At 45.8% G+C, this 22825-nt stretch overlaps 1 protein-coding gene across 7 annotated transcripts in view; it reads right to left on the bottom strand.

The window, feature by feature from the left end:
* Positions 1–6516: 6516 nt before the first annotated feature.
* The window catches only part of LOC311530561 (L-amino-acid oxidase-like), a gene marked incomplete at its 5' end in the record, with an annotated part of 53489 nt that continues 37180 nt past the window's right edge, over positions 6517–22825 (bottom strand). For 3 of the 7 annotated variants that reach the window (XM_084647345.1, XM_084647344.1, XM_084647343.1), the window contains 6 exons: positions 6517–10309; positions 12492–12628; positions 13718–13786; positions 14532–14733; positions 16058–16170; positions 17628–17836. In XM_084647345.1, coding sequence (XP_084503471.1) covers positions 9460–10309; positions 12492–12628; positions 13718–13786; positions 14532–14733; positions 16058–16170; positions 17628–17836 — 1580 coding nt within the window. In that variant the 3' untranslated portion in view covers positions 6517–9459. Of the gene's footprint in view, positions 10310–12491; positions 12629–13717; positions 13787–14531; positions 14734–16057; positions 16171–17627; positions 18795–21168; positions 21206–22825 lie in introns of those variants that run through there. The other 4 variants (XM_084647341.1, XM_084647340.1, XM_084647346.1 and 1 more) reach the window with 4 other exon arrangements.

Below are 22825 nucleotides of genomic sequence, written 5' to 3'. Positions count from 1 at the left end.
GGGGAAGGCCAGAAGGAGCTGGGGAGCTCTGGCAAAGGAAAACCACAGGCTGCTGGCCTAGGCCAGGCAGATGCATAGGGCTGAAGGGGAAGTGGCCCAGGGACAATAGCAGGGTAAGGGGAGAGAAGGAGGGCAGAGAGGCTGCTGCTAGAGGGTCCCTTGGTTGGGACCCAGAGTAGCGGGTGGGCCTGGGTCCCCCCCTTCCCCTTGTGCTACACTGGGCTGAAGAGGAGTGTGGCCCGATCCAGGCTGTGGCTGGGCCCTGCGATAAGGGGCTAGACTTAGAGGCTGTAGCTGGCCACTGCAACAGGTGCAGATTGTGGTCTGCTGATAACCCCACACCCCCGGGAAGGGGGTGAGACCGGAGTAGTGGGCACTGCTGGAGGGCAGTGTCCTGAAGAGGATGCTGCTGAGCGGGGAGCAATGAGGGTCCCCAAAGCAGCAGAGTAGATGAGGGGCAAGGCAGCACGTGAATAAGATGCTCCATGACTGGACAGAGCTAATTCCTGAAGCAACCAGTGGGAGGCGCCAGCGGTGATGAGTCCTAACCCTGTCACAAGTGATAGAGAATGCGGGGAACAACCAAGGCCTGCTAGAAGGACCCCTATGTACAAGATGGAGATGGACAAGCTCCTAAAATGGCTGCTGGAAAACCAGAAGCAACAGGCTGTACAACAGCAGACGCAGCTGTGGCAGCAACTGGCGGCGCAGCAGCAACTGCAGGCGATGCAAGTCTCAGGGAAGGCGGGGAGGAGGAATGCAGCGAGCAGCGGGGACTTCTGGGAGAGGGGTTTGGAGTAGAGGAGAGGAGGGACTCAGCCAGGCAGCGACGAGTGGTGGGGGCCTCAGGGAAGGGGTCTATTACACCTATCGTGCATAACCATAGGTGTAGTTTGACTTCTATATTTGGGGGGGCAGCTCCAGTCAGGCCAAAATGGCCGTACATGGGGTGGCGGTGAATTCCATGCCTGCCCGAGACTAAGTTTGGGGGGGTCAACACCCCTTTGTCCCCTGAAACTATGCCCATGTTTAAAACATAATATCAATTCATAATTCCTCCCATAGTGTGGATACATACTCTTCACAATGATATTAATCACCAGTATGTTATGTGTTCATAAAAGACCTTACATGATGCATTAATGTTGTATTTAATCAGTTGATTCAGTTGCTTATTATTTGGGGTTTAGACCCCTCCCCCTGTCTTTATAGGTCAGATAAAGTTTCTCTTCTCTGCTGGGGTGTAACCACACTGTCTCTTAGCTTGATAGCTTTGTTTACCTTGTATCTAAAAATGGACCTTCATTGTCTCTGCTTTATGGCTGGGCTGGTCACAGAATCACAGACCCATTCCTTTGTCTAAGCAGATCTGTTTAACTCTCGCCAACATACCTGGTTTACATACAGTTCAGTTATAATTTTAGCAGATACCATTATGCTTAATACACCCTGCAGTCAAACATCATACAAGAATATTAATGATCAGTGAGTTATTAGTTTTCAAGTAATACCTCACAAGGCATATTTGGTACAAAGATTATTACAGTAATATGTAGGGTGTGACTACAGGGGCACATAGTGTCATAACCTCCAATTTCCCTCTTCATCCCACCCTGTTTATTTCTATTCTGTCTGTGGGATAAATCACTCAGAGTGTTGTGTTAAAAGCTATTGGAAGAATGAACAAAGATGAGATATTGTTATCCTGAAAAGTGCCAGGCCGCTCTTAGACAGCTATATGATCTACAGATATTTGCAGAGGTGCATGAAAATCAGGCTGTGCTAAACACATGGCCTGGGCTGCATCTGTCCCCATTTTCTGTTTCATATTTTTCCAGTGTTTCCCACAATCAATAAGGTTCTGACCACTGATGCCTAGAATATTTTCTGAATTGATTGGATGTGGCATTACAGACAGAAATGACCTCAAGTTGACTTGAAGGCCTTTGCAGTCTCAGCCAACTACCTCATAAACTCTCACTCAGCCCCAGAACCCGGCCCCTCTCACTGTGAGGAACCATCACATCACAGAGGCTAGGAAGGGAAACCAGGAAAAACACCCTCCTTCTAAGAATCCAGAACATTGGCACAAGGGATACCCGAGAAGGCACTAACAGTAAGGAGACCCAGGCCCATTTCCCTGGTCCATGCCTTTCCTGGCTGGTGGAAGAGAATCAAAAACATCTGGGGCCTCCCACGAACACAGCTGGCCAAGGTGGAATTTGTGAAGATGGAGGTGAAGCGCATTTGCAAATCTGGCCACTAGGGACATAGGCAGAATTGAGCCATGAGAAGGCAGAGGGGTCAGGGGCTGGAACCTGCCCTGGGAAGGACAAGGGGGCAGACAGCGAGTTTGTTCCAGTTGAAAGCCTTGGTTATGGCAAGAACAGCTCTATCATTATATCCCTGAATCTCCTCTCCCATGGGAGGGTATGCAGTCTCTCTTACACAGTATCTGGGGAATATAGAGGCTGATCCCCCTGAAATCTGGGGGCCCAGTGAAGAACACTGCACAGAATCTGACCCAGATGCTTCAGAGACCACCAACTTCTAATACCCGAGGAGACAGGAATCCCTTACCCAGTGAGGTCACAGCCTCATAATTCTGCTGTCTGACATCCCTGTAGAAGGCTCCCTGACCCAGGTCCAACAGAGTCCCCAGCCTCTTGGTGAAATACAGACACCTCTGCAGAGGTCACCAGCTCCCAGGCAGCCATTTCCCTTCTCCATCCCCTGGGAGGCTGCGACGATCTGGAGCAAAGTGTGAACGTTACTCTGCAGCCCATCGTGGCGAGAAGGGCAACTAGGGAGACTTCAGAAGGGGCTTTCATCCATTTCACACCCCAGTACCCCCCAGGATCTTTCCCGGCAGACAGATTCTAGATCAGGGTAGTCAACAGGCCGATTGTGGGCCAGACGCTTTTGAACAGACCGCAAAATCTTTTTATTGACTTATTATTATCATGATTGTTATAGTTTTTGTATTATTTTCTCTGAAGTCTGGACCTTGTCTATACCTTGACCAAGAAATTTGGACCTTGACAAAAAATAATTGATTACCCCTGTTCTAGATTCTGTGATGCAGCAAAAATGCTCAGTCACTTTACTACAGCACAGAGCAGGTCCCTCCCACCAGTATTAAACCACAAAGATATTTTTAAACCCTCTGAACCAAATGCTATAAAAGTGTAGCACCAAAGGAGCTGCTTTGGGGGATTCCCCTGACGTTGTCCCAGAGGGCAGCAGGTTGACTCAGCAATACAGGGACTTGGCAGAGGCAGGACCTGGCTTTTCCTCTCTGTTCCGCACCTTGTTCCTAGGAAAGTGAATCTGCCTAGGAAGATGCACAAATGGAGCTGGGCAGGGCTGGGACCCTGGAACTTCCCTCCCCATTTACTGCTCCTTCTGCCCCTGCCAGTCTCTCTCTCTCTCCCTCTCACCTGCATCCCTTTCTATTTCCTTCCCCTCTATCCAGGAGACTGAGGGGATTTGCTGTCCCATAGCTAGATCAGCTCCTGCAAGACCCAATGGCAGTGTGAGAGCCCATGTATGCTAGTGAGGGCAGCAGCTCCGGGAGCAGAGCTGGGACAAGGAGGGGCCATATGTACACAGTCACTTTCCTGCCCAGCCCCAGCCCTTTCCCCTGGGTCTCTTTCATCCCCTGGAGTCTCTGCATATTGGCCAACTCCATGGGTGCTCTGGGGCTGGAGCGGAGTGGGGGTGGGAAGATACGGAGTGAGAGTAGGGCCCTGAGGGAGGAGGACAGAGTGCGGGTGGGGCCTCGGAGGAGGGGGTGGAGCAGGGGCAGGAAGAGGCAGAGTGAGGGCAAGGCCTTCGGGTAAGGGGCACAGTGGGGGCAGGGCCTTGGGGCAGAGCGGGGGTAGAGGACCCCGGGGGAAAAGGAAGAGTTGGTGCCTATGAGTCTCTGGTTCATGAGTTGATGTTGACAGAGCCCAGGCTGTCTTAGGGGGCTAGTTCCAGCCAACAGAGAAAGTCCACACCTCGGCTGGCCACAGAGGGAGCTTTTATGAAGGCCTCTCCCTGGCACAGATCCCACTGGGTGATCATCCTATAACTATGGCCTGCATTTTTTGCCTAATTGTATGAGTTTACATTTGGTCATACTGAAGTGCAAATTGTTTGCTGGGGACCAACTTAATAAGCAATCCAGATCGCTCTGTAAGAGTGACCTCTCCTCTTCATTAATTACTGGTCCCCCAATCTTTGTGTCATCTGCAAACTTTAGTGTTAGGATATAGATATTCAGGCCTGTCTGTAAAGGCCTGTACTCTAAGAATGTAGGTGTATTCTTATCACTTGGCTAGTCATAGAGGTATAAAAAAAAAGAATCAAAATCACTGTCTGCCAGTGTAAGGTCCTTCTCTTACTGTGACAGTCTGAGGCCCTGTTCTTAGGCTAAGGCCTTTGGCTAAGCAGCAGAGGCAGCCATAAGCTGGGAAGCGAATGGTCACATCCTCACATTCCAAACTAGTCACATTGAAAGAAGGTGCTATTGGGCTGTTAGGAATACAATCCTGTCCTGATAGTGCCTATCATCTCCAGAGAAAGGGAAGTGCCTAGAAAATATAAAAGGAAACTTAGTTTGATAGCATCCTGTCTGGCAAGAACTCACTTATCAATAGCTGGGATGTGAAATCCTCACTTCTGTATTGTTTTGTCATTATAGTTCCCACTTTGCTATTGTTTGTCTGTATAATCTCTGTCTGGTTCTATGATTGTTCCTGTCTGCTGTATAATTAATTTTGCTGGGTGTAAACTGATTAAGGTGGTGGGATATAATTGGTTACATAATCATGTTACAATATGTTTGGATTGGTTTGTTAAATTTCAGGAAAATGATTGGTTAAGGTATAGCTAAGCAGAACTCAAGTTTTACTATATAGTCTGCAGTCAATCAGGAAGTGAGGGAGTGGGTGGGTGTGTGGGTGGGGGAGATGGGAACAGGGAATGGGGGTAAGGAAATTGGAATCATATTTGGCTAAGGGCAGGAATGGGAACAGGGACAGAGGTGTAAAGCTCTGTGGTGTCAGAGCTGGGAAGGAGGATACTAAGGAAGGAAACTGGAAGTTCACCCCAATAAACATCGAACTGTTTGCACCTTTGGACTTCGGGTATTGTTGCTCTCTGTTCATGCGAGAAGGAGCAGGGAAGTAAGTGGGTGAAGGAATAAGCCCCCTAACATCTAGCAGGATAATTTTACATTTTCCTTCAGGTTGCTGATAAAAATGTTAAGTAATGTACTGCCAAGAATTGATCCCTGCAGGACCCCACTAGAAACACACCCGCTTCATGATGATTCCCCATTTACACTTACATTTTGACACCTGGTGGGTGAGGTAATATCTTTTATTGGACTAGCTGCTGTTGATGAAAGAGACACGCTTTCAACCTATACAGAGCTCTTCTTCAGGTCCTGTGTAAGCTTGAAAGCATGTCTGTCTCCTCAACAGAAGTTGGTTCAACATAGGATATTACCTCACCCACCTCGTTTCTCTAATATCCTGGGACTGACCCGGCTGCAACAATAGCACAAACAACATTTAGAAAAATGTCAGGTAGCCTGTTTTTAATCCATTTAATGTGTGCTGTGTTGATTTTGTCTAATTTTAGTTTTAAAATCAAAATCTTGTGCGGTACCAAGTCAAATGCCTTACAAACCTCTAAGTATATTACAGGAATATTATTACCTTTATCAACCAAACTTGCAATCTCATCAAAAAAAATATCAAGTTAGCTTGACAGGATCTGTTTTCCATAAACCCAGGTTGACTAGAATTAATTATATTTCCCTCTTTAAATTCTTTATAGGGCTGTAGATTAATCATAGTTAACTCATGCAATTAACTCAAAAAAATTAATCATGATTAAAACAATTAATCGCAATTAATCGCACTGTTAAACAATAGAATACCAATTGAAATTTATTAAATATTTTGGATGTTTTTCTACATTTTCAAATATATCGATTTCAGCTGCAACACAGAATACAAAGTGTACAGTGTTCACTTTATATTATTTTTATTACAAATATTTGCACTGTAAAAATAAACAAAAGATTATTTTTCAATTCACCTCATACAAGCACTGTACAAACAATCTCTTTATCATGAAAGTGCAACTTACAAATGTAGTTTTTGTTGTTACATAACTGCACTCAAAAACAAAACAATGTAAAACTTTAGCACCTACAAGTCCACTCAGTCCTACTTCTTGTTCAGCCAATGGCTAAGTCTGTATCCACTTTTAGGTCTGTACTTGAGTGACCAACAATGCCAGCAATGCCCCTCTGCCATGTACATTGGTCAAACTGGACAGTCTCTACATAAAAGAATAAATGGACACAAATCAAACATCAAGAATTATAACATTCAAAAACCAGTTGGAGAACACTTCAATCTCTTAGGTCACTCGATTACAGACCTAAAAGTGGCAATTCTTCAACAAAAAAACTTCAAAAACAGACTCCAACGAGAGACCGCTGAATTGGAATTAATTTGCAAACTGGATACAATTAACTTAGGCTTGAATAAAGACTGGGAGTGGATGTGTCATTACACAAAGTAAAACTATTTCCCCATGTTTATTTCACACACACACACAGAGTTTTTCACACATTCTTGTCAACTGCTGGAAATGGCCCACCTTGATTATCACTACAAAAGCTTTCCTCCCCTCCCCCCGCTCTCCTGCTGGTAATAGCTCACCTTACCTGATCACTCTTGTTACAGTGTGTATGGTAGCACCCATTGTTTCATGTTCTCTGTGTATATAAAATCTCCCCACTGTATTTTCCACTACATGCATCTGATGAAGTGAGCTGTAGTTCACAAAAGCTTATGCTCAAATTTGTTAGTCTCTAAGGTGCCACAAGTCCTCCTTTTCTTTTTACTAAGAACATAGGCATTCCTCAATCCAACAGGTGTGCTCCAACCACACACAACTCCAAATAAAACAGCTGGGCTGGGGGAGAGCTTCTTCCCAACTTTTAGCCCAGTGGTTAGCACGCTCACCAGGATGTGGGAAAACCCTGTTCAATTCCCCTTTTGGCCTGATGAGAAAAATAGGTTTGAAGAGGAGTCTCACACCTCTCAGGTGAGTGCCCTAAATACTTGTTTACCAATACTCATGATTCTCACTCTTTCTCTGGCCCACTTAATATTTAATTAAAATGGAACAGCTTCAACAGGAGAGATTGAGAGAGCCCATTATCAGAACATCCCATTGTCCAATGTGAGTAACTGCTCATTCTTGTACCCCATGGGGCTAATCAGAGCTAAAGGGCTTGTCTGGACTTGAAACGCTACAGCAGCATCTCTTTACCTCTTCTGTGTAGACACGATTTACGCCTGCGGGAAGGATTCTCCCATTGGTGTAGGTAAACCCCCCGCCCCGAGAGGCGGTAACTAGGTCAACAGAAGAATTCCTCAGTCACCCTGGCGCTATCTACTCAGGGACTTGGGTTGGCTTAACTAGGCCAATCAGGAGTGTAGATTTTTCACTTGCCTGAGTGACTTAGTTATGATGACCTAATTTTCTAGAGCAGACCAGGACTTAGGTATTACATAAAATAAGGAAGTGTGGTAGAATCAGGCCCAGAGTGAAGTACTATTCCAAGTGAGGATGAGTGGCCAAATCACATGCCCAGTTTCAGGATGAACATGTTGCCGGCACAGAGTGCCCGCGGCAAGCAACAGCTGGATTCGTTGCCCGGTATGCGTCGCACCAATGACCACAACGGGATGGAGAAGCAGAGAGATTTATTTGGAGCTCCAAATAGGGCGCAGGGAGACTGAGCTGTCTCCAATCCTGCAGCCCCGAATGCAGGTTACAGTATACATTTTATACCTTTGCCTACTTTACTACACAAGCTTATACAACTAATTACCTGTTGCCCCGTACAATACCGTAGCCAATTAGCTAAAGCAGCCAGTTATGTTTTTCCTCAGTAGCATTGCCCAAGCCTTGCCTTATTTGGTTTATTTGTTACTGGTTTTTGCTAAACATTTTTGCCTTATTTATATGTTTTCCAGGCCGAAGCTGGCCTTGGCTGGCGAGCCGTGTGCAAACCTGTCTGTTTGTGTGCTACCTTCCTCATAGTTGTGCAGGGTCACAGAAAGTTTAAGGAGCAGAGGGCTTTAGTTTATTTGGGCCTAGAGCAAGAGGGCTTTATTGACACTTGTAGTCTTCCACCCTCCCGAGTTACCTAGAGTAGTGCCCAGTGTCACTAACAAAGACACCCTCAAAACAAATCCCACAGTGGCAGAGAAACAGCTTATTTCATCCTTATGTACTTCAGCAATATCTGAAAATGTTTAATTCACATTTTCTTGGAAAAGAAATCGCACAGGGCCCTGCCAAGACCAAAATTTTTGCCCTTGTTTGTTCAGTGGCACAAATATTGCTTCCCAATCTGGTTCCTGAGCCCTAACTTGAACCCGTGACCAACAACAAACATTTGTGGAGTATCTACATTTGCATTCAGCATCATGTGAGTTCACCCAACATGTCAATCAACCTGAGTGACAACATGACCAACAATTCTAGTCTAGTCAGGGCCTAGGATTTAAGGCCATCAGCACATGCCTGGTTTTGTTTATTTGCATTGTCAGAAACATGCTTAGACAAGTGTAACTGATTGGAGTTTGTTTCGGAATAAGCTGTTCTCTCAGCCTTCCCTGTTCCATAGCATCACCACTGCAAAATATCATGGTTTACAACTTATAAACAAGATAAAAGCAATTCATTGAAACTGAGCAATATTTAATTATTTCCATCTCTTCCTTTATTGATAGGATGCTACAGAACAATTGTTTTTCTCTTTATAAAGAACAGGTTAGTGCAGTGTATTTGATCAGTAATAACTTTGATTAATGAAACCAACTATTTCTATGGAGGTTCCTATACTGTAATAGATCTACCTGTCTATCTAATATTTCAAAGGAGAAGTACAATCTCAGTTCACTTACAACAGATATGGGGCCAAATCCACTACTGGTGTTGATTGGTGTAGATCTATTGACTTCAATGAAAATAGACCAATTTACACTAGCTGAGGATCTGTCCCAGTGAAGGAGATTAGCAGTGCAGTTTCTAATTCCCTACTCAGAGGGCATGTCTATACTTATGGCTAAATGGGCACTGTGCAGCAGTGTCGATTTAGCGGGTCTGGTGAAGCCCCACTGAGTCGATGTCAGAGCATTCTCCCATTGACGTCTGTACTCCAGCTCCTTGAGAAGCTTAAGGTAAGTCGGCGGGAAACCGTCTCCCATTGACACAGTGCGGTGTAGAAACCACTGTAAGTTGACCTAACTCGTGTCGACTTCAGTTACATAACTTACGTAACTGAAGTAGCATAACTTAGCTCGACTTACAGCTTTAGTGTAGACCAGCCCTCCGTGTCCAGTGCAGTTGTGCCTTCCCTAAATACCCATGAAGCAATTAAAGTTCAACTTTTTGAACCCAGTTAACCCTTTCCTGCTCCTGCTCTTGCTGCTTCTGCAGCTGATGTTGCCCCCATGACAGATAGCTATCCCCATGGATGTTCCTTGCTGCTCTCACAGCAGATTTCATAGCGGTGTCGATCCAGGCATGAGGCTGGGCTGTGTGTTCTCCTGCAAAGTGGACCCTCCCTTCATTCTGAAACAAAGGCCCAGAATAGTCAGCAAACTGGTAGGGGGTGAACGAGGCAAATGCTCCCATGGAATATTTGTCCAGGTTCCATCTCTGTATCACGTGTTTATCACAGATGAACTGGAGATGGCCCTTAGATACCTTGTGGATTTCTGCCAGGTCCTCCAACACCACATCGATGCACTTCTCATCACTCAGGGGAAGAAAGAATTCAGCATCGTCGTTCCACGTGTAGGAAGCCACAATCACCCCCACCCCACTAGAGAAGTTGTGGTTGGGATAGTAGATGAATCTGGAAGGGTGATCTGTGACTGACGGCCCACCTCGAATCCCCTCCTTCTCCCAGAACTTTTCGGTGCAGGCCAAGGCAACCTTGGTGGCGGTGGCATAGTGAATGGAGCGCAGGGCATGGCGCTTATTGGAGGAAAGCAGTGGCAGAAATTTGATATGTCTCATGGCTTTTGCTGAGGCTGTGACAAGGACATAGTCAGCAGTCACTAAGGAGGGGCTCAGTGTGTTGGGTGCACGGTAAAACACTCGGACCTTGTTACCATTGGATATTATCTGCTCTACTGTGCAGTTCAGCTGGACAACTCCAGGCATAGACCGGTAGAAGGCCTGGGGCAATTGGTCGAATCCCCCTGTGATCTCATCAAAACTGAAAGAAACAAGAAGTGAGGAGTGAAAGAATTACATTAGTAGCAGTATCACGATTGCTTTTAGGGACAACAATAAAGTGGTGCCCCTTTGAGGTAGGGGCTGTGTCTGACAGACCCTGCCTCAAAGAGATTACACTCCAGCTAGACAAAACAGACCAAGAAACAGGGGCATTGTGGGTGGTGGGTGAACCACCCACTTGAGGAGGCTAGTCCCCGGCCCACCCCTTCTGCTTGAGGCCCCGAAACCTTCCTCCTCCCCCTTTCCCTCCCAAGCCCAGATCTCACCCCACCCCCCACAGCCATGAGCCTCCCCACACCCAGAGCACCGGACATGCATGCACCCCCCCCCCCCCCCGAACCCCAGAGCACTAGGTGGGTGGGCAGGCGGTGCGCAGCTCCCCCACCTCCCAGCCCCAGGCAGGCGGGTGGGCAGTGCGCAGCCTCCAGCCCCCCAGAGCACCGGGCAGGCGCAAGCCCCCTCTCCCAGCTTTGGAGCACCTAACAGTGCATGGCTCCAAGCCCCAGGCAGGCAGGAGGCACGTGGATCCCCGCAGCCCTGGAGTGGTGGGTGACACACAGACCCCCCGCCCTCGCCCCTCTGCCCTGGAGTACTGAGCAGTGCTGTCCCAATGCCAGGGCACCCCTGGCACTTGGCAGGCCCAGCTACCCCAAGTCCCAGCCACCCAAGCCCCAGCCCCAGCCGTATATGCCCCTGCTAAGAAAGGTTTATAATTGCCATTTTACAGAAGGGGGAGCTGAGGCATGGAGAAAGCAAGTGACATGCCCAAGGTGACACATGAAATCTGTCATAGAATCATAGAATCATAGAATATCAGGGTTGGAAGGGACCTCAAGAGGTCATCTAGTCCAACCCCCTGCTCAAAAGCAGGACCAATCCCCAATTAAATCATCCCAGCCAGGTCTCTGTCAAGCCTGACCTTAAAAACTTCTAAGGAAGGAGATTCTACCACCTCCCTAGGTAACGCATTCCAGTGTTTCACCACCCTCCTAGTGAAAAAGTTTTTCCTAATATCCAACCTAAACCTCCCCCACTGCAACTTGAGACCATTACTCCTTGTCCTGTCCTCTTCTACCACTGAGAATAGTCTAGAACCATCCTCTCTGGAACCACCTCTCAGGTAGTTGAAAGCAGCTATCAAATCCCCCCTCATTCTTCTCTTCCGCAGACTAAACAATCCCAGTTCCCTCAGCCTCTCCTCATCAGTCATACAGTTGGGTTCTGAATCCAGATCTCCTAAGATCCAAGCCAGGGTTTTAACAACGGATCCTATGTATCTCAAGAGAAAGATAGCAAACAATCCCTCCCCACTGTAGGTTTGAACCCAAGCCCTGCCAGAACACAGCACAGAGTGTGACCATTTCAGAAAGAGCAAATTATAGCTGCAATTGATGATAGTCACGTAAGTCAATAAGAGCCCCACAGAAATCTCTCAAAATAGGGCTTAAGTGACCCACAGGCCTGGGGCCCGGAGGTGAATTTCAGCCAATACTGGGGAATTCCGATTGAGCTGCACAAGGTGAGTCAAAATTATGGCCCAGATTAAGTAAAACAGGAATATATCCTGCTGACAATACGACCCATTCGGTGATAGAGATTGCTTCTTTCTGCACATTCTAACTTCCACCAGAGGAGTTTCACATTGCTAAGATGGAGTGTCTGTCTCTTCCCCTCTCAGCTGCAAAAAGAAGGATAGTATTATTTATTTACTAGCATTGCAGTCACACAAAGGGTACGTATACACTGCCGGCGGCAGAAAGACTCTGAGCCCAGGTTGAGAGACTTGGGTTAGCGGGTCTCGCAGGAGCACTGTAGAAATAGCTGTGTAGACAGTGCTTTGAGGTTGTGGCTTGGGCTGGAACTCGGGCTCTCAAGCCCACCCATCTCCCTAGCCTACAGGGCCTGAGCTCCAGCCCCAGCTGCAATTTCGGAGTTCTGTCTACACAGCTATTTGTACAGTGCTAGTAAAATCCCCACGAGCCTAAGTCTCTCAACATGGCCTAGGAGACTCACTGCCATGGGCAGCCTACTGGTAATGCAGACATACCCCTAGAGGCCAACAATCAAAGGCCCCATAGTCCTAGGTAAAGTACACACATGCAGAATGAAAAGATATAGCCACGCCCCAGAGACCTTGCAATTTAAGTACATTCGTTTCTCACCCGTCTTCATGAGAGAAGATATTAAACTCCATGAGAGAGTTAAGAAATGACATGTGGAATCCAGCATCCTCATTCATCAAGTCTCCGATCATCTGTACAGCCCCATGGCTTAATTTCCCTTCTTTAATCAAGTACTCCTGGGAGGGGAGGAAAGTGAGTAAAGTTGTTCTCTCTTTAGGCACAAGAAGGACATTTATGCTGGAAATAAGAGGCATGGAGGCATCATTGGGGAAAGATTTGACTTCCATGAGGAAGGAGAAGATAAAGGGTTATTTTCAAGTTTTATATTGTGATGATATTGTTGCCCCTTTTTGGCCTGAGCCATTGCCAATATCCAAAGCCTTGCCTCGTTCTTTCTGTTTGAAGGAGAGATTGAGGATGTGAGTCAGGTCTTTCTTTGGTTCAATCCTGTCTATTTAAAAAGAATGGACACAACATCTTGTTTCCCTGAACACAGTAGTAACAATCAACAGGAAGCAATGTCCCTGCTCAGCAATCCAAGTCTGCCTTTCCAGAAAATACTGTGACCAAAAGAAGCTCCCTCCCTTGTTTTCCTCTCGGGCCCATGTTCATCACTGCAACTCTCTCTTTCTTCTTGCTTCCTTTCTCTCACATACACAGACTCAGCTGCAGACATTCAACCCCTAGCCCCTGTGTTTGCAGTCAACCATAGGGAAACCCCTCAGTCCACACAGCTTAGCTTCTGATTGGCCTTGTAGTGCCTTGGGCAGTGGCTTACACTACCACTAGCTATCTTACTCCAGAAAGGAGCTTAATTGCTTCTTCCATATATCCTGAATGAAGGGTGGTTAGCATGCCCATCCACTTTAACCAGGTCTGTGGATAATTTATGTATTAAAGATATGCTTGATTGCAACCATTAACACCTTCCAGCACAACATTACAATAATAATTGAAGGAAGTATGACATATGTCTGGCTCTCGGTCCTTTATTTTCCATACTCTTGGCCACAACCAAAATCCGGGCCACTCAGGCTGCCAAAAGGAGAAGGCAATCCCAATAGGCTGTGCAGAGTTTCATAATATGATGTTTTCCCTCATTCCTTTACTGGTGCTTTGAATAAAGGACAACCTCGACATGAAAACTGGCATCATTAGGTTTCATCAGGATAAACAGGCGCATTTTACACCTCTCTCAGAGCAATTATTTCAGGCTTTCCATAAACATTTGGATTTAAAGGTACTCAAAGGTCCATATCCATTACCTTGGTGGAAAAGGAGTCATACTGATCCAGCAGCTCTTCACAACCTGAACTCCGGAACTGTTTTAGGGTCTGTGTTGGAACCATGCATGGAAACATTCAGAGCCAGAAAGAGAAATATGTTCACAAAAACACTGGACCAAATTCTGTTCTCCTATCTAACTAACCATCTATGCAAGTACCTATACTTGCATGACCCTCCTCGCCATGATATCTGCAGGCTTCATAATTGCGGATGGATTTTATTCCCAAAATACTCCTTTGAGGTAGGGAAGAATCAGCTCCATTTTACAGAGCACATAGCTATGGCAGCAACTGAACCCAAATCTCTTGAGTCCTACTGCAATGCCCTATCTACTTGACCCTAATTCCTCTGTATAGCCATGAAACCCCACTGAATGTAACTGAGGTGCATGGCATAGTCTCCAGCCCTGCTGTTGTTAAATGGCAGGAGTTGATCCCGAGTTCACTGTTTAGGAAACAAAAACAGGTGTTTCTTTTCAGAGGTGCTGAGCACCCACAGCACTGGGGGGATCACATGAATAAAAGTGAAAGGAAAACCGGGGCCAGATCATGTGGTAAATCCCCCACAAGGAGTATTATAGCTACATGCAGGCAGCAGTCTAAGATTCCCCTGACACAGGATGTATTCTGGGTTGGAACGGTGTTGAGAAGGGATGTGTTGGGAAAGGAGCAGGGGAGACCAGCACATACTGCAGAAGAAGAGACCTCCTGTACTGCAGTACAAGTTAGGGCCATTTCTCAGAATCAGGCCTCGTGATTTCTTTTCTTTTATACAATCAACCAATAAACATACCTTCTTCAGAATTCCTAGATAAAGTTCCTTCGCAGATTTGCCTCTCTCTGAGGGAGCCACAGTATAATTCAAAATATCAGGGTTCTGTTTGACCTTCCCAGCTGTTGTCCTGACACCATTAACCAAATACCAGGCGTTGTCATCCGTCTCAGAGAACTTGTTTAGCTTAAGGTCAAATTGTCTAATAAATTCACGAACAATACTGCGAAAGAAAGAAAGGGGAGAGAAAGGGGAAAGGAGAGAGTGAAAAATAAGAAAATAAATTATACGCTCTACTGGCTATACAAATAATACGGTTGTAAGTATGTTATTTATGTCATTCCCTTTTTGAACTTTCCTGATTCCAACTAATGTGATTAATGCTGTAGGACAGGGGTGGCCAACCTGAGCCTGGGAAGGAGCCAGAATTTACCAATGGACATTGCCAAAGAGCCACAGTCATACGTCAGCAGCCCCCCATCAGCTCCCCACCCCCGCTCCGAGCACCTCCCACCCACCGGCAGCCCCGCCGATCTGCGCCTACCCCTCCCTCCCCGCACCTCCCAATCAGCTGTTTCATGGCATGCAGGAGGCTCTGGGGGTGGGGTGGGGGGAGGAGCGAGGGCACGGCAGGCTCAGGGGAGGGGGCAGGAAGGGGTGGAGTCGGGGCAGGGCCCTGTGGCAGAGCCAGGGGTTGAGCAGCGAGCGCCCCCCGGCACAGTGGAAAGTTGACACCTGTAACCCCAGCCCCAGAGTCAGTCCCTATACAAGGAACCGCACCTTAACTTCTGAAGAGCCGCAGGTTGGCCACCCCTGCTGTAGGAGTATGACAGATAGGCAGATAGATAGATCCTGATGTAAACTGATGTAGTTCCATTGCCTACAAGGGGACTACCAGCTATATAGTAGCTGAGGGCTTGGAATATTGGCGGGTTACCACGGGTGTTGTATATGATAACCTCATCTGTTGTTCCGCTTCTGAATTGTAGTCTCAGTTCACGGTAGTTTCCTTTGAAGTTAGGGTACATTTATGGTACTGGTTTTTGTGTTTGTTTGTTTTAATAAGCTTTTGCTCCATATAATTGTGCTGAAAAAGATTCTACTCTATTCTAGTTCTTCTACTTCCTCACAAAACAATTGGGTGCAGTGTTTTATGAAACAATGCAACTCATTTCAAATCACTTTGGCTAATGAAGAGCCCATATCTGTTGTCTGGCTTCCCTTTGACTCAGGGCCTGATACAACTTCCGTTAACATAAATTGGAATTTTTCCATTGGTTTCCATTGGAAGTTTGACCATGCACTCACAAGCTGCCAGTTCCATAACTAGGCCCCGATCCTGAAAAAACTTATTGCTCAGTTCATTGTTTACTATTGGCCATAATCCCACCCAGGTCATTGTGACTAGTCATGGCAGGAAATATTACATCTAGCAGCAAGTTCTTTTAGGGTGTTTGATCTCATCCCTAACCACAGCAGAATTCTGCAAAACTGGGCTGTTCCTTTACCAAACAACTTACATGGCTGAGGAGTAGAAACTGTATTACCTGTGGGTGCTTGGCAAACGCATGGCTCCCAACTCCACGTACCAATCTTGTGTCTCATCTCGATAGGTCCTGATTCGTCCTCCCACACGACCACTGGTTTCCAGAACTGTAACCTAGGAACCAGCATGGAACATCATTTCCACTCACTTATGTGGCACATGCAGAATTTTAGGCGCAAAGGACAAAACTTTCAAACCTTGGTGACTAAAATTAGGTAACTGAATCTACATTCAGGCACCTGAATAAGTGTCCTGATGGCTCTGCACCCACCAGTTCCTAACATTATGTACATTGCACCTCTGAAAATTGCACCCATTTAAGGTGGGATTTTCAAAAGCACTCCATCTTGGTTGAACTGCACCCACTGCAGTCAATGGGAGGAGACTGATGCCAAATTTGAGTGCACCTTAAAATCTGAGAGCCAGTTCTACACTCCCAAGGTTTGTCGGCCTAGTTGTGTTGTCAGGGGTATGAAAAAAAACCACACATCCCAGGCAACATAAGAATGCTGGCAAAACCCCCAGTGTAAACATAGCTAGGACAACACAAGAGTGCTTCTGTTGACACAACTAATGTCATTTGGGGACTTGGAGTTACCATACTGACAGACAAAACTCATTCTGTCATCATAAGCTGCATCTAAACTAGGCAGCTCTGCTGGAATAGCTATCCTGGCAAAGAATTTGTAGTGTAGGCAAGGTCTGAGCCTTACATGCTGGCATAAGGATTTTGAGGGAAGATTTTCTCCAGCTGCATTTAACTGTCATTGTGCTTTTGAAAACCTTCCTGTAAGTGCTTAACTTTAAGCACCCAAGTTTGAACATTGTCTGTATGTTTTCCAAAGCATCAGGGTCCTCAGAATTCACAAAGACCGTAGACTGGGATTTTCAACTCCCTAGGCTTCTATGCCTGAAAGACAAATGGATTTATGTGGGAGTTAAATAGTTCATAAGTCTTGCACTGACTCCCCTGTACACAGAGATGAAGATCATTTAAAGATATGCATCCACTGGGCTGAAATTCACCTCTGTTGTTTGTGGCACGCAAAGAACATAAAAAGAAGGCAGAGTGAAGGCTACCAATAGCATATCAATTTTCACATGCTTAGATTTCTGTGAAAGAATGTATGCCCTGTACAGATATTGACATTTGAAAGTAGATAACTGTAACTTGCCACTTTCTAATGGATAGGGTTATTTTGAAACTGTAGCTTTTGGGGTGTTAGTTCCCCTTTCTATTTCTTATGATAGTTACTGTAACTTCTCCAGCTTTAAATTAATGAAGTTTTAGGGAAATGTTCCAGGACAGAAATGGGAACAGGGGAACCTAAATCTTATTAAAATACAATGGGAGTTGGGCACCTAAAGTCCCATTATTGCCTTTGAAAAATCTCTTCCTTTGTCAGCAAGCCTTTTCTTTCTTTCTTTTTTTCGTGGAAATTCCCCTTGTTTCATTATTATCCATTCTTTAGCCTAATAACCTTTATTCCTCAGACAAGAAATAATGAAAAATACTCAAGCCAGCAGTGACTCCCTGCCTTGCTCTGACATCTCTCTGTGCATAGAATTACCATGTGACCAGCATCTCTGAGCAGTTTGGCAGCAGTGAGTCCACTTATGCCTGCCCCTACAATGACCACCTCCACTGGATGAGTTGCCTTTCCGAGCCCATTTTCAGCAATCTTCACCAGGTCATTGTAGTCGGGATCATCAAGGCAAGGGAAGCTAGAGAAACTCTCAGGCCATAATACAGCCACAAGGAAACACAGCCTGGAAAGCACTGGGGACATATGGACAAAGAGAAGTGAGGTGTAGTTAATGAATGATGCAGTCAGGGAAGCAAATTCATTTTCTGAAACCCAGATGGCAGGTGGCATCCCTGAAATGACATGAATCAACCCACAGCAGAGCTAAAATCCATAAAAGGGTGTGCAGCAAACCAGCCCTGAGTATTGCCAGACGATACATAAGAGCAAACCAGCTCCTAACTTTACCAGTGTACAGAGACTATCATTTTAAGGTATGTCTACACTGGAGATGCATGTGTCATTTCCAGCTTGAGTAGACAGACCTGTGCTCCCTCTTATTGAGCTAGCATGCTAAAAATAGAATGGTATCCACAGCAGTGGAAGCATGGGGCGGGGAGAAGTATATTCCTAGGATCTTGGACAGAACCATATTAGGGGCAGGTACCCCTTCCTGCTGCTCACACCACCATGGCTACCCTCAGATTATAAAATCTCTGGGGAATGGGCTGTCATTTAAAACATCTTTGCACAGTGCCTAGCACAATGAAGGTGAGAGGCCTGGGTGAGACCTCTTGGATCCACCACACATGGAGTCGTTGACAGCCTAGGTAGAGAAGCTCAAACATATAACTCATCTCTGGCAGAGTGTGTGTCCGTCCCACCCGTGATGTGCCATACCCAAGCCCTAGGGACAGGGCAGCAACCTGGGGAGAGGAGCTGCAATGTAATGAATATAATGGGCAAGAGTTTCAGAAGTGCTGTTGTGTGACCAACTTGGGACACTTGAAAGAGGGCTGATTTTCAGATAGCAGGTGTCCAGCCTTTTCTGAAAAATGAAGCCCCTTTAAGATGCCTCAACTGGGGCACACTGAAATTGCTCTTTACCCTGTAGCTAAACCACAAGACATAGGCTTGATGCAGGAATTACAAGATGAAATTCTATGTCTTGCATTAGGCAGGAGTCAGACTGGAAGATCACAATGGTCCCCTCTGGACTTAGGGTCTGTGAAATAATAAGGCATGCAAAATCAATAGGTTCCTCCCCCACTCTGAACTCTAGGGTACAGATGTGGGGACCTGCATGAAAAACCTCCTAAGCTTATCTTTACCAGCTTAGGTCAAAACTTCCCCAAGGTACAAAATATTACACCCGTTGTCCTTGGACTGGCCGCTACCACCACCAAACTAATACTGGTTACTGGGGAAGAGCTGTTTGGACGCGTCCTTCCCCCCAAAATACTTCCCAAAAACCTTGCACCCCACTTCCTGGACAAGGTTTGGTAAAAAGCCTCACCAATTTGCCTAGGTGACTACAGACCCAGACCCTTGGATCTTAAGAACAATGAACAATCCTCCCAACACTTGCACCCCCCCCTTTCCTGGGAAATGTTGGATAAAAAGCCTCACCAATTTGCATAGGTGACCACAGACCCAAACCCTTGGATCTGAGAACAATGAAAAAGCATTCAGTGTTTTACAAGAAGACTTTTAATAAAAAATAGTAGTAAATAGAAATAAAGAAATCCCCCCTGTAAAATCAGGATGGTAGATATCTTACAGGGTAATTAGATTCAAAAACATAGAGAACCCCTCTAGGCAAAACCTTAAGTTACAAAAAAGATACACAGACAGAAATAGTTATTCTATTCAGCACAATTCTTTTCTCAGCCATTTAAAGAAATCATAATCTAACACATACCTAGCTAGATTACTTACTAAAAGTTCTAAGACTCCATTCCTGGTCTATCCCCGGCCAAGACGACTACAGACAGACACAGACCCTTTGTTTCTCTCCCTCCTCCCAGCTTTTGAAAGTATCTTGTCTCCTCATTGGTCATTTTGGTCAGGTGCCAGCGAGGTTACCTTTAGCTTCTTAACCCTTTACAGGTGAGAGGAGCTTTCCCCTGGCCAGGAGGGATTTCAAAGGGGTTTACCCTTCCCTTTATATTTATGACAAATGGCTTGGCCCAAAAGATACAAAACACTTTGTTAACTTTAAGGTCTTGTCCACATTGCAGATCTTTTCCCAAAAAATTCAAACCAGTTTCAGTTGGAACCACATTTGGAGCCACAGAGTCAATAAGTTTGTTGTTGGCCATAATCATATTTATAACCAGTTTAAATAATTTGGCTATCAGGAGGCTTAAGTAAACCAGTTATAAGAATGATTTTGGCTGCTTGAGCCTTGTCTACATTGGGGTTCTAACTAGGTTCAAACTGATTTTAAAACCAGTTTGAATCTTTTAATACATTTCCCCAGTGTGGACAAAATTGTCGTGAAGGGTGCTACTTAACTTTAAAGTTCAAAAGGAACTTTATAACAAGGAATATTAAAGACGTTTAAATAAAACGTTAAGGCGCAGTGGGTGAGATTTTCAAAAGCGCTCAGTGTTGACCTAAATTTGCTCCCACTAAAGTAATTGAATCTCCACACTGCTACAGTGCTTTTACTCCGTTGGCTATTTTGGAAATATTGGTGATTAGACCTCTCTGTGCTCCTCAAATAAATTTAGTTTTCTAGAAATGCCCTGAGAAACAGCAGGGTAGAGCCGAGCCCATTCAGAACAATCCTTTAAACTATAAACAGATGCATCAGCAATGCATATAAATTCAGTTCTCAGGAATGAGAAACACAGTTCAAGAGTTTCCAGTTTCAGGTGGAAGCTACTACCCAAAGAACCACAGAATAAGATTTTTTTTCTCTTCCCTTCTCAAACAGGCACCAGTTTCACTCAAGAAACTAAACAGTACCAAAAATTTCCTTTGGACAACATGACTTGCTTTAAACCCTGATCCTACAAGCCTGACTCACACTAGGAATCTCATGGAATCATTGTTGGCACTGGAACTGTGTCCCTGATCCATGCCCCAGCCTTGAACAGTTGTAAGTGAGACCCCCTCACACCCCACCCCCAGCATATTATTGGATGGCACTTTCTCAGAGGGTTACACAGTATTAACAGCAATCGATGCATTTAGAGTCCTACAGTCTAACCCTGCTGCCATTGAAGTTAAAGGCAAAATTCCCATTGCTTTCAATCATTCAGGATCAAGCCCTGAGTGTGACCAAATTTTCCCATAAAATACCCACAAAGGTGGGTATGGATTCTCTTTTTTAAAAATCACATTGCCAGCAAGAAAGCGTGATCCAAGGCTCATGGAAATCAGTGGGAATCAACTTCAAGGGAGCAGAAAGGGGTACTGAAAAACAAAGCCCAAGACATATTCATCTAAAAAAGAGCAAAAAAAAGTGAGAGGTTAAAATAAAGAGAAAGATGCAAAACAAGAAAGCAGCTGAACATGGACTAACACACATCCTTTCCTAGCCCCAAAGCAATTCTCCCAGCACAGCAGTGTCACTTACAGAATCTGTCCATGTTTCCACCAGCAGCACTAGTCATCTAGTGATCACTTTCATTTTATAGCCTGAACCAGCTGATCTCAGAAAAAAAAAGTGGTTCAAAACTTCCAACCAATCAGTATGTTCCAAATACTGAGAGAGATGTAATTAATTATTCTAGGGGAAAAGAATTTCCAGTCTGACACAATTATGTGTATCTTTCTGCCCCACCCTTTGATCAGGAGACACCAACTGACTGGAACACAAGTTACTTATTGTTCTGGTAAGTCCCAAACATGTATACATGCAAGTCATACAACTATCTGTCTTCCTTTCAGCAGACATAGTACAATGCCTAATTCTGTAATTTGCAAAAATCTCTATGGATTTTTCTGCCTATTGCCCCCCTAAATCTGAAGAAATCTGTGCAAGGCACAGGGGGAAATTGATGAAATTTCTGTGGATATTTATGCTACACTCCTGCAAGCAGTTCAATATCTCTGACTTTGCATCCCTCCATTGGATCCCCTTGTCTTCCCTGGCAAGGCCAATCATGGACTATCCCCACTCCACCTATAATCTCTCGCACCACTGTGCTGTGGATACCTGCCCCAAGCGAGGTGCAATGGGGGGAGTGTACCTCTCCTCACAGTGAGTAGTCCCCGGCTGCCTTCTGTCCCTCCCATGGCCCAGCGCGGCAGCCATGCTTCTGTTCTGCCCGTGCAAGTAAATGGGGTGCGGGCCACGCTCCTTCCCCTCCCTCCCCGGCATGGGGCAGAAGCAGTGGGATGGCCAAGATTGGGAAGGGACTGGGACATTCCCAGCACCTTCAGCAGCCGCTCCACCTGGCCGTAGCTCACAGCACCCCTAGGTGGGCTGACCTGGACCCTCACACTGTTCCAGCCCCACATGCTGGGTGGCCACCATGCCAGGAGCCTGCCTGGCCGCAGGGGAGCAGTGTGTATTAACTTTAACTTTTAACCCACTTTTAACTTTTAGGTTCCCCTAGAACACCAGCACCCCTAGGCATGTGCCTAATTGGCAATCTGGCCCTGCAGAAGTGACAGTTGTGATCATCTAGTCTCACCTCCTGCATGTTGCAGGCCACAGAACCTCGTCCACCTACTCCTGTAATAAACCCCGATCCTCTGGCTGAGTTACTGAAGTCCTCAAACCATGGTTTAAAGACATCAAGTTACAGAGAATTCACCATTTACACTAGTTTTAACCTGCAAGTGACCTGTGCCCCATGCTGCAGAGGAAGACAAACCCCCCCCCAGGGTCTCTGCCAATCTGATCCAGGGGAAAATTTCTTCCTAACCGCATATATGGTGGTCAGTTGGACCCTGAGTATGTTGGCAAGACCCATCAACCAGACACCAGGGAAAGAATTCTCTGTAGTAACTCAGAGACCTTCCCATCTAGTGTCTCATCACCAGTCATCGGGGATATTTGCTACTAACATTCGCGGATTGGCTACATGCCATTGTAGGCAGTCTCATCATACCGTCTCCTCCATAAATTTAACGAGCTCGGTCTTGAAGTCAGTTAGGTTTTTTTGCCCCCACTGGAAGGCTGTCCCAGAACTTCACTCCTCTGATGGTTAGAAACCTTTACCTAATTGCAAGCCTAAACTTGTTGATGGCCATTTATATCCATTTATTCTTGTGTCCACCGTGGC

This window comes from Lepidochelys olivacea, assembly GCF_965140295.1.
Source record: "Lepidochelys olivacea isolate rLepOli2 genome assembly, chromosome: 14".
Classification (NCBI taxonomy): domain Eukaryota; kingdom Metazoa; phylum Chordata; order Testudines; family Cheloniidae; genus Lepidochelys; species Lepidochelys olivacea.
This window is presented reverse-complemented; position numbering and strand designations above follow the sequence as displayed.